Source organism: Meleagris gallopavo, chromosome 1 (assembly GCF_000146605.3).
Source record: "Meleagris gallopavo isolate NT-WF06-2002-E0010 breed Aviagen turkey brand Nicholas breeding stock chromosome 1, Turkey_5.1, whole genome shotgun sequence".
Taxonomy (NCBI): domain Eukaryota; kingdom Metazoa; phylum Chordata; class Aves; order Galliformes; family Phasianidae; genus Meleagris; species Meleagris gallopavo.
The window spans coordinates 2,673,522-2,686,907 of record NC_015011.2 but is presented as its reverse complement, the minus strand read 5'-3'; the positions used below and the strand labels follow the sequence as shown (position 1 = coordinate 2,686,907).

At 43.6% G+C, this 13,386-nt stretch overlaps 1 protein-coding gene across 2 annotated transcripts in view; it reads right to left on the bottom strand.

The window, feature by feature from the left end:
* PLXNA4 (plexin A4) overlaps positions 1-13,386 on the bottom strand; it is a 429,864-nt gene that overhangs the window by 83,654 nt on the left and 332,824 nt on the right. For both annotated transcript variants that reach the window (XM_003201828.4, XM_019614671.2), the window contains one exon: positions 1,626-1,826. In XM_003201828.4, coding sequence (XP_003201876.2) covers positions 1,626-1,826 — 201 coding nt within the window. The remainder of the gene's footprint in view (positions 1-1,625; positions 1,827-13,386) is intronic.

Here is a 13,386-nt window from a genome sequence, read left to right as displayed (position 1 = left end):
TTGTGCCTGTGTGAATGTTTCTTTCTTTTGTCTGGTTCTCCCTTCTGTATCTCTTTTTTTCCTACTGCCTAGTAAATTCAGAACAGCAATAAAATGTTTCTCAGAGAGTAAAAAGACACTTGAGTCAGAGAAATGAAATTACACTGACGAGAGGAGAGGAGAGGAGAGGAGAAAACAGAAAGGGGAAAAGAAGCGAAAAGAAAGAAGGAAAGAGAGGAAGAGAGAAGAAGACAGATGATGCAGGAGAACAAAGAGATGAGTTTAGTCCAAAATAAGATTATCCCCATTGAGAAGACAGAAGCCCACCTGAGACATCATCTAATAAGGGAAAGGAATACTACAGGCAATGCTCATCAGAGAGATCAGAGACTGCTTTGACATAGGTGTGACATTCTGTCCTGCCACGCTGCACAGTTTAGGAGTAGAGTGCTCTGGCAGCAAAACAAATGCAAAAATCAACACAGTGTTGACACAGCATTCTGGCATACCATTAGCAAATATATCCAGGAATTCAGTGAATCCAAATTCTCTGGTCCAATGTACTAGCAGCCACTTGAAGCGTGCAGGTAGTATGAGAACGGTCACCATTATGTCTCAAAATCAAGTTAAATTATTGAATAATACAAACTAGGAGGCTGAAAGAGACTCTCTAGGACTGTTGAGGCAGTCAGTCCCTCACTTAGCCCGACTGTACTTAAAATCACCCTGTTTATGCCAGATGAAATGTGTGAACTGCCTGTAATCTTCAGCACACTGCTTAATGCAGCAGAATATGTTGTGATGGATTTTAACAAACCCTGCCCGGCATGGAGTGGCAGAGCTGCAGTGAAGTGGCTAAAGCCTGTAATTAGCTCTTTGGCTAATAAATCATCTCATAATAGCAATGAGAATGACTCAAATGCACATCTAGGAGGCATGAATCTGATGAAGAAACCTCTGGAGAAGCAGTGTTAGGAGACCACCATCACACATACTCACAGCTCCTGGCAGCAATGCCAGTGTTTGCCCCAAGGACTGGTATTTCTGTAGTGACAGCACCACTGTGACTCACAGAGGGCTCTGGTGAGGAGATTTAGTGGCTCTGCATTGCAAATAGGGAAATGGAGATGTTAAAGGGATTAACTAGAGGTCATGGGGTGGATCAGTGGGCGGGGAAGGTTTGGCTCAAACTTATCTTGGACCCATTGCTGGTGCCTGTTAAACTGTTTATGTGGATTTTTATGGGCTATCACCAATTATCTCATTTAATAACATTAATTATCAGTGTTGACTTTAACATTTGTTCCTTCTGAAACCATCTTGAATACAGATAAGGATGTGCCACTGTCAGAGTACAGGTAGTTTAACCATGCGATAATGTATATTGGCTGTGGCTAAGGAGCTCCAGCATGGCCAAATCCAAGGGATCCAAGGATGTAGCACTACTGTTGGTTAAAGCAAGCCAAACTTAAGGAGCAAAAGAGGTAGTTTGCAATCTACCAACCAGTCTTCCCCTGACTTTAGCTGGAATTGGGAAGACAGACAAGGCTTCAGCACAACACCAGATCCCATGAGGACAGTGCTGTAGGCACTCACGGTCCTCCTTTGCCCTCCCAGACATGCCACAGGCAGCAGGGCTTCCTCACCGAAGTGTTCTGGCACTGCACGCTGGAGCTGTTGAACCTCAAGGCGGGCACCCGCTGCTCATTGCCTTGGATGTTCAAGATGCATTCGTAGCCTCGCTGGCCAGACTGTGGCTGGGGCAGGTTTTTGGCCTTCAGCGTGATCGGTTTGATCACTTCCACTGGCACCAGGATCTTCTCAGCCTGCAGCAGCTGTGGACAGTCCTGGGGAGAAAGAATACCATGCAATAAGTCAACACGTGATTTTCCCAAACCTGTGTGGAGTCCTCAATCTTCTCACTTTTACAAAGCTGTTGTGCCTCCCTCCATTTCAGCCTATTATAAGGGGTTTGTGGGGCATTACTGAGGAGGCTCAGATAAACAGGTGAGGAAGGAGTGTTTTTACAGACTTTTCCCATCTCCTTTTTCTCACTGGAGACCCTTGACCTTCATGACTCAAGAATGCTACTTCTGGTGCTTCTTAATACCTGCTCCATTAATGCGGTAGTAGAAAAGCAGTTCTGCCCCCTCCAGGTACTTTGCCTGGTCACGATGCCATGGCACAAGAAGTGAAGAAAGCAAAATCACAGCATAACTCCCTGCCACCACAAAAACCAATGTGCCATTGTGCAAAAGGCACAGCTCCAGCTAGCTCAAGCATGACACCGTAAACCAGAGTCTGGGCTATTTAAAAGATAATTTGATTTGGCTTAGAAAGGGACAGAATATTTATTATATATAAAATAATACCTATATTATTTTCTCAAGAAACAATTCTTACTTAATATGATTAGGAAAGATCAGCAATTATTTCCAAAAAGGCTCAGTGCTTGGTGGATGTGGCTAACTCAGCCATGTAGCAGGCTGGGCACCCAAATCTGTGTTGGAGAAGGCCATATTTGAAGTGAGATGAATTTGTACAGCTTTACTTACAGCAGCAAAGTACTGCTTCTTCATGGCACCATTAGACCACTGGAAGCTATCAACCCTTTCGGAAATTACTGCAGTGTTTTTCTTGATAATCCAAGACATTTTTATGTAAAATGGGATTCCTTAAACAATCGCCATCCCAAGAGCAACCCTAGTCAGATTCAGATGGTACAAGCAGAGACAGGGAGAACTTCTACCTAAACAGATACATGCTTAACCTGTAGTTGTGACAGTGGACAACAAGAGGATATAAATACTGATCCAGGGCTGAAGAATAAGAAAAGGAATTTAAGGGCTTGGAAGTGGAATTTATGGCTTATGAGAGCCTGGGAGCTTGTTAGAGCAGATGGTGGAAACATCTCACTGAAGCAAACAGCTTAGGAAGATAAAGAAATGGATTAGACGTGTAACATCTGCACTCAGACCAACCAGAAACAGAATTACTAGAGATATCAATCATCACACTGTGGGTGTGAGCTGATCCACGGCCAGGGGCAGGAAGAAAATCCAGCATCCACCCAGCACGCAGCTGTAATGAAGTCTGGAAGCCTTCCTCAGTCCCCAAAGAGTGTCTGTCTGTCTTTGCCACTGGGGATTTAAGAGCTCTGGGGCAACCTGATTTCTTATCTTTGCTTACTGGTGGATGCTAATGGTATAAGTACTTGACAACTACCGATGGATTTCAATTTGCCTTGCTCAGGCTAACATCAGAACATGGACAGCCCAGCACACAGTCACTGGAGCATGATGAAGGTGAATTATCTTGGGTCTGGTTGCACAGTGATGAGTTCTAACACAGTGTTTCTCTGTTGTCTTGGAGTTCTGGTGTTGTGCAGCACTTCACTAACTTTGTGTTCCATCACAAGATAAAAGACAGAAGCAGTGGAGAAGAAGGTTTGGTTAGACACTCAGGAATCCCTGAGGAGCTACATTTTGTTCCAACACTCCCTGCTCTTGCTGTTGTCCTGCGCCATGACAAAATATTCCCAGGGAACTACTAATGCTGAGATACAATAATTGAACTTCCACAGAAGTGTTTCTCTTAACAGGAGGACAATGATTGACAGTGTAGAAAGTCCTTCTAGCCTTGGGTTCAATGCTCTTATCCTATCGAGGCATTTATGTAGGTTAGCTGCAGGGTTAAGTAGCTATTCAGCTTTAGGAAGTGATGCATAACCTAACCCTGTGTGATATAGCCCAATAACAGCCCAGAGGGTAGGAGAAAGACCACCCCAGTGTAAGTGTAAGAGTGTCCAGTTGTGATCCCACCACCTGACACCATATGTAAATACCTTTTGGGACCGTATGTCTTCCACACCTCCAAATTTTCCCTTGCACACTCCTGCCTACTCAACATGTTCCAGAGTCTACAAATTAGCTCCCTTTCTCTCTTTGGGCATAAGAACAGACCTTGGCACCATTTTCTTCATTATTTTCTTCCCCAGCTAGAGTGGTTGAGAGAGACGCATTGGCAGAGTGAATCAGTGGGACAGGAGGATGGGAAAGCCCTATCTGCTGCTGAGCAGCCATGTCCCAAGAGTGGGCATTTTGCCTGATGTCTGTCAAACAGAAAAGCTTTTGAAGGGGACTGGAGGACGGGGGTTGAAGATAGTCAACTATGTTACCTGCAGGCCAATCCCAGCTCTGCAGGCTGGTCTTTCTTGTTTAGCTTTATCCCGTTCCCCCCACCACTGGTGCTGTAACCTTTCCGATAACACTTGTTTCAAGTTCATTAACAAGCAGTGATTGTGGCAGCCCCAAAACAGGATTCGTTTGCATATAAAAAGCTTTGCAGTGCTGTGAGGAAGTTCATTATAGATAATTGAAGAGGCAAGCGCCATAAAGAGGAAATCCTCCCAATGTGGCTTTATCTGATTGACCTAATGTTCTTTCTAATTGAAACGGGGGGAAAAAGGCAATTTCATTAGGTGATGTGCTGCATAAAAGCTAAGAACTTGGACTAGGCTCTGGGTTCAAATTCAAACACTGAACTCATTTTGTAGCCTGTGACAAGCCCTGCCCAGTCAGCTCTGGGTGCCTGCTCAGGATTATAAATTTGAGGGTACATTGAAATGACCCTGCTGCAGGAAGCAAGCAGAAGGGTCCTTACCAATTTTGATCAATTTCTCTTTGTCTTTTCTCTGCAGTGTGCATCACCTATGCTGGAAGAGCAGTTTTTTACATCATGGATGGGAAGTAAATGCACCCATTATCAAAGTATATATAAAGGAAAGGCACAATTCCATCCCATTTGTCTTTGGGATATAATAAATTAAGCCTTCCCCTGTAAGGGGAGTTGGTTCAGATTCCAGAAGAGCTAAAATCCAGTTTAATCTGTAGCAGGGCATATGTGAAAACTGACTCTTGTTGATTAATTTTGTGTGTGTAGCTTCATTCTATTCCTTAAATGCTTCCAAATGAGTCAACCCTTAAAAAATAATATCCTCCACCCTTGCCAATTACTCATATCAGCAGTTATGCACTCCTCAAATCATCAAATTTTGCCAGTTACCAAGTCAGAGAGCTTTTGTAGTGAAAACACCAGAAGAAATGAGCTGCACTCATTGGATTGTTGCTAGTTTAATTTTCCTTATTTATAACTCCACATAGAATGCCTGCAAATGTGTTTTGCTATAGCAGAAGTAACGAAGTCTCAGTAATATGAGAGCCCCCTGTCTCCTTCTCTTTCATATAAGTGTTACAGCCCTCATCACTGCTATACCTGAGTGAGTCCCCAGTGAAGTGCCATCATGAATCATAGAATCATAGAATGGCCTGGGTTGAAAAGGACCGCAATGATCATCTATTTTCAACACCCCTGCTGTGTGCAGGGTTGCCAACCACCAGACCAGGCTGCCCAGAGCCACATCCAGCCTGGCCTTGAATGCATCCAGAGATGCATTCAACAAGAGTCTGCTGAAGAGAGGGATGAAATCTCTCAGAGGCTGTGTGGTCTTAGCCCTGAGCTAATTGCTTTGCTTCCTTTACAGTGCCCCATACATGCCTAGTTATGGTTTCTTGAGAATCTCATCATCTTATCTCATAGTCAAAACTGGAGACGGATCAGAAATACTGAATTATCATCGTTTCCCAGGTACGAAACATGTAGATCATGACATATTGCAAGGGGTTGCTCCTAAAATTATTTAGTACAGTTTTAGTATTGCTATTTTTGGCCAGTACCATGAGCCCAGATCTCACCAAAGCATTTTCCATTTTCTGAAGGAAAATGAGTTTGATTTACTTTCTCATGTCAGGGAGAAGATTTTTACTGAGAGAGTGATGAGATGCTGGAACAGGAGAGGTTGTGGATGCCCCATCCCTGGAGGTGTTTAAGGCCAGGTTGGATGGGGCCCTGAGCAATCTAATCAAGCACATGATCTAGGGGTTGGCAACCCTGCCTGTGGCACGGGGGTTGGAACTTGATGATCCTTGAGATCTCTTCCAACTCAAGCCATTTTATAATTCTCTGAAATGCAAACATCCTGTAAGGAAACGAGGGTTTCACAATGATCCATCCATCTATTAGCAGCCTGTGCCCTTCACTGGGCTCTCAGTTAATCTGTCTTCTCCCATGCAACTTCTTGTGTTCAAGAAACATTTAGATGTTGTACTAAGAGACATGGTTTACTGGGGAAATATTGGTGGTAGGTGGATGGTTGGTCTGGATGATGGTGGAGGTCTTTTCCAACTTCGGTGATTCTATGATTGTATGATTCATCCAGAGCATCTAAATGAGGGAAGCTTTCATATTTTTGCTTCATATTGCTCCCTCGTGATCATTGGTGGCATTGAGAGGAAACTAGAGCCCACCTTTTGCTGACTGCTCCGTAGGCATGTTTGCTGAGAAAGCTAACTCTTCAAAACTATTTTTCAGTCTTTTTTTTTTTGGCCCAAAAGAGAATTCTCATTATCCAGATCCAGATATCCAGCATCAGTTCCTTCACTTTAAAACTCAATGCATTTAGCTCACTTTTCTTCCTGACATCAATTCCAGTTCTTCATTCTCAGTGTCATTTTGTTGTTGTTGCTGCTGTTTGTCATTTTGTTGTTGCTGCTGTTTGTCATTTTGTTGTTGTTGCTTGTTTGTTTTGTTAATAAAACTTTCCTTTATACATCCTTTGTTCATAACAGCCATCTCTGTGCTTGTCTAAGCCATCTCGTCCAAAAGAAACATAAAATCACAGAATCAGTAAGGTTGGAAAGACCACCACGACTCATCAAGTCCAACCATCAACTCATCCCCACCATGCCCACTAACCATATCCCTCAGTGCCTTATCTATCCTTTTCTTGAACGCCATCAAGGACAGTGACTCCATCACTTCCCTGGGCAGCCTGTGCCAATGCCTCACCCCTCTTTCTGAAAAGATTTTTTTCCAAATATCAACATTATATATATAATATATATATATTATCAACAATATCAACATTATCACATGATCTAATTGAGAACTGGGAACTGTTTATTCCTTGCTCAAGACCTTTTGGATCCCACAAGAAGTGATACTCAGATTGTTATTTACTCATGTGTTATGTAAATAATAATTATTTTTTTAATCCATCTGTTCTACTAAGATGCAATGCAATGGCTTTTTCACCCACCACTCTGTATTGTAATCAATCTAGTAAGATAAGATTTGAGATATGGATTGGTTCTTAAAAAAAATATCTAGGCCACAGCATCTGAATGCCCTGCTTCTTAGATTACATTAAAAATCATTTAAAAAATCAAAACAAAACCAATGAACAACAACAATAAGGAAAGAGAAAAGAAAGGAATGAGAAGAAGTAGGAAAAAATGAAAGAAATCGTATACACAAAAAGACTTTTTGCCATTGATTTTGGAGTAATCAGATTTCTCCTAGATAAAAAGCAGGAAAACATCACGTTGCTGTATGAGAAGCAGGAGGGACTGCCTGCAATATGTTGCCTGAATTTCTTTCTTGCACCTTGATACAGTCGTCCTGGGTCAGAGCTGCCCAAGCAAAATCAGTCACTCCTTTATCAGCTGCCCTGCACTGCTGCAGAGAGCTTTGGATGACAAGTTGGTTCCATCGATGAATCACTTTTAAACTCTCACACAACTTCCCAGGGCCACGGTAATTTGGAGAACAAAGCAGCCACACGCTTGGCAATACGGGAGCAAAAGGGTGAGTTATAGTCCATGTTGTGTTTACATTATTACACCACTAATTCCTAGCATCATAAAATTATATTTAAAATTTACACGAACAGTGCCGGGGAACGTTATTAGGTTATAAAGTGGAATCAGGTCAATGTTTTGCAGGCAGGACTCCAAGCTTCATAAATTTCTGGACATATTTCCCCCAAATTTACATCGGCACCAGCAGCAATCAAACTAGCTACAAAAAGCTTACCCAGTCAAAGAATTTTTTAATGCACCATATATTTTATCTTCACTTCTTAAGTTTACAGTGCTGTTAGTTTGATTGATGGTGTACTTATTTATTGGCACAGCAAAAGTAATAATACAGGGAGAAAATGCTCAGAACTTTAAAGGCAGCTGATGAGGAGAAAGCAACAGGATTTATGGAAAGTCTAAACATCTGCAGAGACAACAAAGGGGTAATTGAGTCCTTGCATAGCTGTCACTTCTAGTGGTTACTTTCTAGTTAAGAGTCTTCCACGCAGTCAGGATCAAAAACTAACTTTCTTTTGTCAGATACTGCAAGTGATTCTGGTGCTTGGGAAAAGGTGGCTGATTTGGAAGCTGGAGCTCAGTCTGTGGGAGAGATGTGGCCCTGTTTAAGCTTTGCCCACTCTAGCAGCCACATACCTCAGTGGTGACTTGCACAGACATCACTGCTATACGGAGGAGTACCATCAGATCAAATTCGCTCATCTGCCATTGCCTCTTAGGTCCCTGGTTTCAGTGCTGTGAAAGCTAGTGAGCAGTGACTGAAGTTGGCCACCAAAGAACAGATACAGAGTTAAATGAAGATAACCAACCTCCTTTCATGTGGCTCACTGCTGAATCCCATTGATTGGGAGCAAAGTGATGCCCCAAGGCCATGCAGGCCGTGTTGAGAAGTGGCCCAAGTCTTCTGAGAGCTGGATCCTGACCTAAGACAATTCTGCCTCTGAAGTCAGTCCACACATCTCTGCTGATCAGCATTAATGATTTTACTCTCCTTTAATACTTTATTAATAGAGCCCTTCTCAGCTGGTCCATTATTTTACCAGGATCAAGGTCAGCCTGCCATAATTAGCAAAGCTCTGCATTAATCCTTTTTAAATACAGACACAACGCTAGCTTTTCTTCAGCTTTTTGTCTTTTTGACACATATTCAGAAGGAAAAGTGATGATCAGGAGAGCAGGAACCTTCTGGTCATTGGATGGAGAGTGTGGACAGGAGAAAATAAAAGTAGGTGATTGTGTCAGTAGGTACATCTGCTCAAAGGAGAGATGTGGAAGCAATCTCAGTTCTGGTGTTTCCTGAGTGACAAATGCCTGGTTTTGAAATCATAAGAAGTATGAGTGTGTGCACTGAGGAGGGTGACACTTGTGAAATAAAAACTCTAGCTAGGTAAGCCAGTCCTTTTAAGATATCACACATGGTAAAACTGTATTGTGCAAAGCCACGGAAAGCATGAGGCAGAGAACAGCTGAGTACAATCAGCTGACAAAGCACTAATGTCTACCTTCTTTATTTATATTCTATGAAACCGCATTCTTCTATCTAGCTTGACTTCTTCTGTCCTTCTGCAAGGACTTACGTCTGAGATTCTAAAGATCTTTTATGCATAATAAAGCATTGCATATTCACACTCTGCACCATCATACCAACGAGTCTCTAAAGTTTCAGCATTGCAACAGTATTCCTTACTGATCATCTACATGACTACTAATGACATCAACGTGTCATTTAACAAAACTAGGTTTTCCATACATTTCTGTCCACAAATTATTTTTGCATAAAGGAACCAACCAATGCTCCTTCTGAAACTACAAGAAGTCACACGGCAGCACTCTCATAAGGGGATTTCTGCTGTCTAGTTAAAGTGTTAAGCACAAACTATAGTGTTTTTTTCATAAGAAAGAATGGAAATTCTCTTCTCTAACCTTCCCATATTTTACAAAATTTGTAGGAACTTAATACCTTTGAGAGCTCCACTCTTTGGCCCAACTAGGCTGCAAATGGACAACAAGTTCAGAAGTCAACAGAGGAGAATGAGTAACAGATGGACTGGATGAACACACACAGACCATGTTGATGTGATCCTGCTTCCTTCGGATACCAGGACAGAAGTCCAGAGAATCATAAAACCCTGGCTTGCACAATGTCAGGACAGTGATATCATGGCTCTTATCACCCTCCTCCTCACTGAGATCTGTGACAGCATGAGATAACATCCAAGCCAAAGCAAATGGACAGTGTGCAAAGACAAGGCAGGGGAAGGAGATTCTGGGCTCAGCCTCTTGGAGATATCCCAGTCAGGGCAGAAGGCACAGTCCAGCATTACTTCTTATCTGTAGCTTCAATATCCTGACAATGTTTCTCCTTGGCCAGGTCCCAGAAGCTCACATTCCAAACCAGTGAATGCAGATGATACTGCAATGAAGAAAAGCAAAAAATTCCTTCTTGAGAGACAGGCCACCCATCACCCCATGCAAAGGGGAACTGTCTTTCCTCTCTGGTAACAATTTTTCCCTCCAATTTCAGAGTGTGACTAGATCATCAGCAGTCCTAACAGATGTCCAGATAGCCAAAAATTCCTGTAGTCACTTGAGGCTTTGCAATGGCATTGCACTGACTCAGGCTATCAAAACAACATAAGCTGTTCTTGATGTTATTTCAAGGGGACAGATGAATATTACCCTGTTGCATTCTGAGATCACTCTGTCCTGTGGGATAAATAATCTTGCATTACAAAGATGAACTGCCCAGCTGGTATGAATAACATGTTGTACTGCGTATCAGATGCCTCTCACATTTACATTCAAACAAATTCCCCTCACTTGCTCCAAGAAATTACACAAGTGTATCTCATGGTTGGAGAGGCTAAATCCTAAGACCCAAAGTGAAAAAATGTGTGTACTGGTGGAAGACGAACAGCACACAGAGAGGATTTTATCCATCATTCATCAGTTTGTTGTGGTCTGGTTCCCAGTCTCAACAGAGACATGATAGAGTTGCCCTGTATCAGGACAGATTTTCTGCAAATCTACCTCCATAATTATCAGAAAACCTGCTAGAAGTGAATGCAGAAGTTATCCTTTTCCTCTACCAGCTGGAGGATGATGGAACAGAAAGTCTCAGAGGTGATAAAAGGTAGCCAGAAAAACAACAGAACAAACCACATACAATCCTTCCATCTTCTTCACCAGTTTAAGTCAGTGCAAGCAATGGCTTCTCACAAAAGTAAAGTATCCAATCTGCAAATGCTCAGAGACTTCTTATGAACAGCCCCCACTGAGACCACAGCTCCAGGTACTGTACAAGCACCTATGAACAGAAATTGCTTAGCCAAATCATAAGAGGATTTGAGAGATGCAGAGGCACAGAAATGTGAACGTGCCCAAGCCAACTCAGAGCTAGAAATGAAACTCTCATCTGCTGAAGTGAAACCCATGGCCCCAAATAATGCCTGATACTTCCTTTGAGCTGCATTTCCTTCTATTACCATGCTTGAACAGGCCTATATGAACAAGGGGAAAGATTTCTGCCTTGTCTGTAGTTTCCGCGTTTAATTTAATAGAAGGGCTTGGGTTGGAAATAACCTCAAAGATGACCTATTTCCAATGTCCCTGCCATAAGGGACATTGGAATTAGGTGATCCAGTTTGCCAGCAGTTTGTCCAAAGCCCCATTCAACCCGACCTTGAACTGCTCCAGGGATGTGGCATCCACAGCTTTTCTGGGCAACTTACTCCATAGTAATTTCTTCTTATAATTGTTTAAATGACTGCTTCTGAACTGGAGGTATCCTCAACACGTCACAGTTCTGCTTCTTGAAAAAATGCTTAAACAATGAACAAGGGTTGAAATTCCAAACCAGCAGGAGTCCTGACCTACAACCCAATCCAAACCAACAACTACAGCCTCCTCCTGGATCCCCTCTGCCACCCCCTGGACAGGATGTCAAGAAGACCAGACTCCATCACACGCACTTGGAAACCCTCCTGTGAGCTAAGCAGATGATACAAGCCCTCATGCTACTTAGAGGCTGGTTCCACCAAATGAGTGCAATGCTATGTCAGATCTTAGCTGCACAGGGTGCAGAATCTTTCTGTTAGGATCTGCATGCTCTCTGCTGCCTGCCTCAAGCTGCTCCCAGTCCCCTCACCTCTCCTGCTGGTCCCCTTCCTGCTCACATCACTTGCATGCAGCAGGTTTCTGCAGTTTCCATAGAAACTACACCTCCCCTTAATGATAGACAGGTGCTAGAATAAGTGAGTGGATAATCAACAAACGGGAAACAATTTGGTGCTCCAGTATTGACCTCCCTGCAGCTGTCATTAATGCCCCTGAGACATTAATTTGAGCGGGGTGGGCTTCCTCTCCTCCCCAAACTGATGCCACCAGCAGCCACCTCTCTAGCTGAGTTAACAGAGGCTGGAAACGGGAGTAGGAGGGAAACAGAGCAGTTGCCACAGCAACAACTGAAGACGCATTGCCAGAATGGTTTGTCCATACAAGGGAGCAAAGAGTTCACCACATTCATCAGGTGGCCTGTGGGGTGTTAAACCCCACCTCTACGCAGCCACTCAGGCATTTCTGCAAGGATGCATTTTAGGAGGAGCTGGGCACTTTCCTTTTGCTCCTCCCAAAGGAGGACATATGCCCAGAGAAGCTGTGGATGCCTCATCCCTGGAGGCATTTAAAGGCCAGGATGGATGGGGGCTGTGGGCAGCCTGTTCTGGTGGGTGGCAACCAGCCCATGGCAGGGGGTTTAGAACTAGATGATCTTTTAAGGTCCCTTCTAACCAAAGCCATTCTATACTTTGGGCTCCCTCAAGACCTGCCTGTTCTGTGACAAGGTGACTACCTAAAACCTTTCCCTGATCCAGGCTGGGATGCACCAGCATGACGGGTAGGATGCTGATGAGTTCCCTAAAACTCCATAATAGGGAAATATAGGTGTCTGCCAGCTCAGATCGATCTGTCACTCTCTCTCCTTGCCTTCTTTTTTCTCTCCTGTCTCGCTCTTTTCCCCGAAGAGGAACAAGCAGCAACAAACCAGCTCATTTCTTTGCAGAGGCTGCCAGCACAGCTCTTCATTCCGCAAAAGGCAAAGCGAGCACCAGGCAAAGCAGCACTCTGCTCTCCAGCAGCTGCTCGCCAGCATGCAGCTCACACAGCTTTCTACTGCTTTTGACAAATTAATATTTGAAGCAGTTGCTTCTTTTATGTGGGCTTTACTGTCATTAGCACGTACAACTCTACATAAAACACTTTGGTGCGAGATCTTTTCTTCTCTTTTCAGGCAGCAGATGAAAATCACAGAATCACAGAATCACAGAATTGTAGGGGTTGGAAGGGACCTCTAGAGATCATCGAGACCAACCCCCTGCCAAAGCAGGTTCCCTACACCAGGTCGCACAGGTAGGCGTCCAGGCGAGACTTGAATATCTCCAGAGAAGGAGACTCCACAACCTCCCTGGGCAGCCTGTTCCAGTGCTCCGTCACCCTCACCGTGAAGAAGTTCTTACGCACATTCGTGCGAAACTTCCTATGCTGCAGCTTATGTCCGTTTCCCCTCGTCCTGTCTCCACGTACCACTGAAAAGAGACTGGCCTCACCACTATGGCCGCCACACCTCAGATATTTATAAACCTGGATCAGGTCCCCTCTCAGTCTTCTTTTCTCAAGGCTAAACAGACCCAGTTTA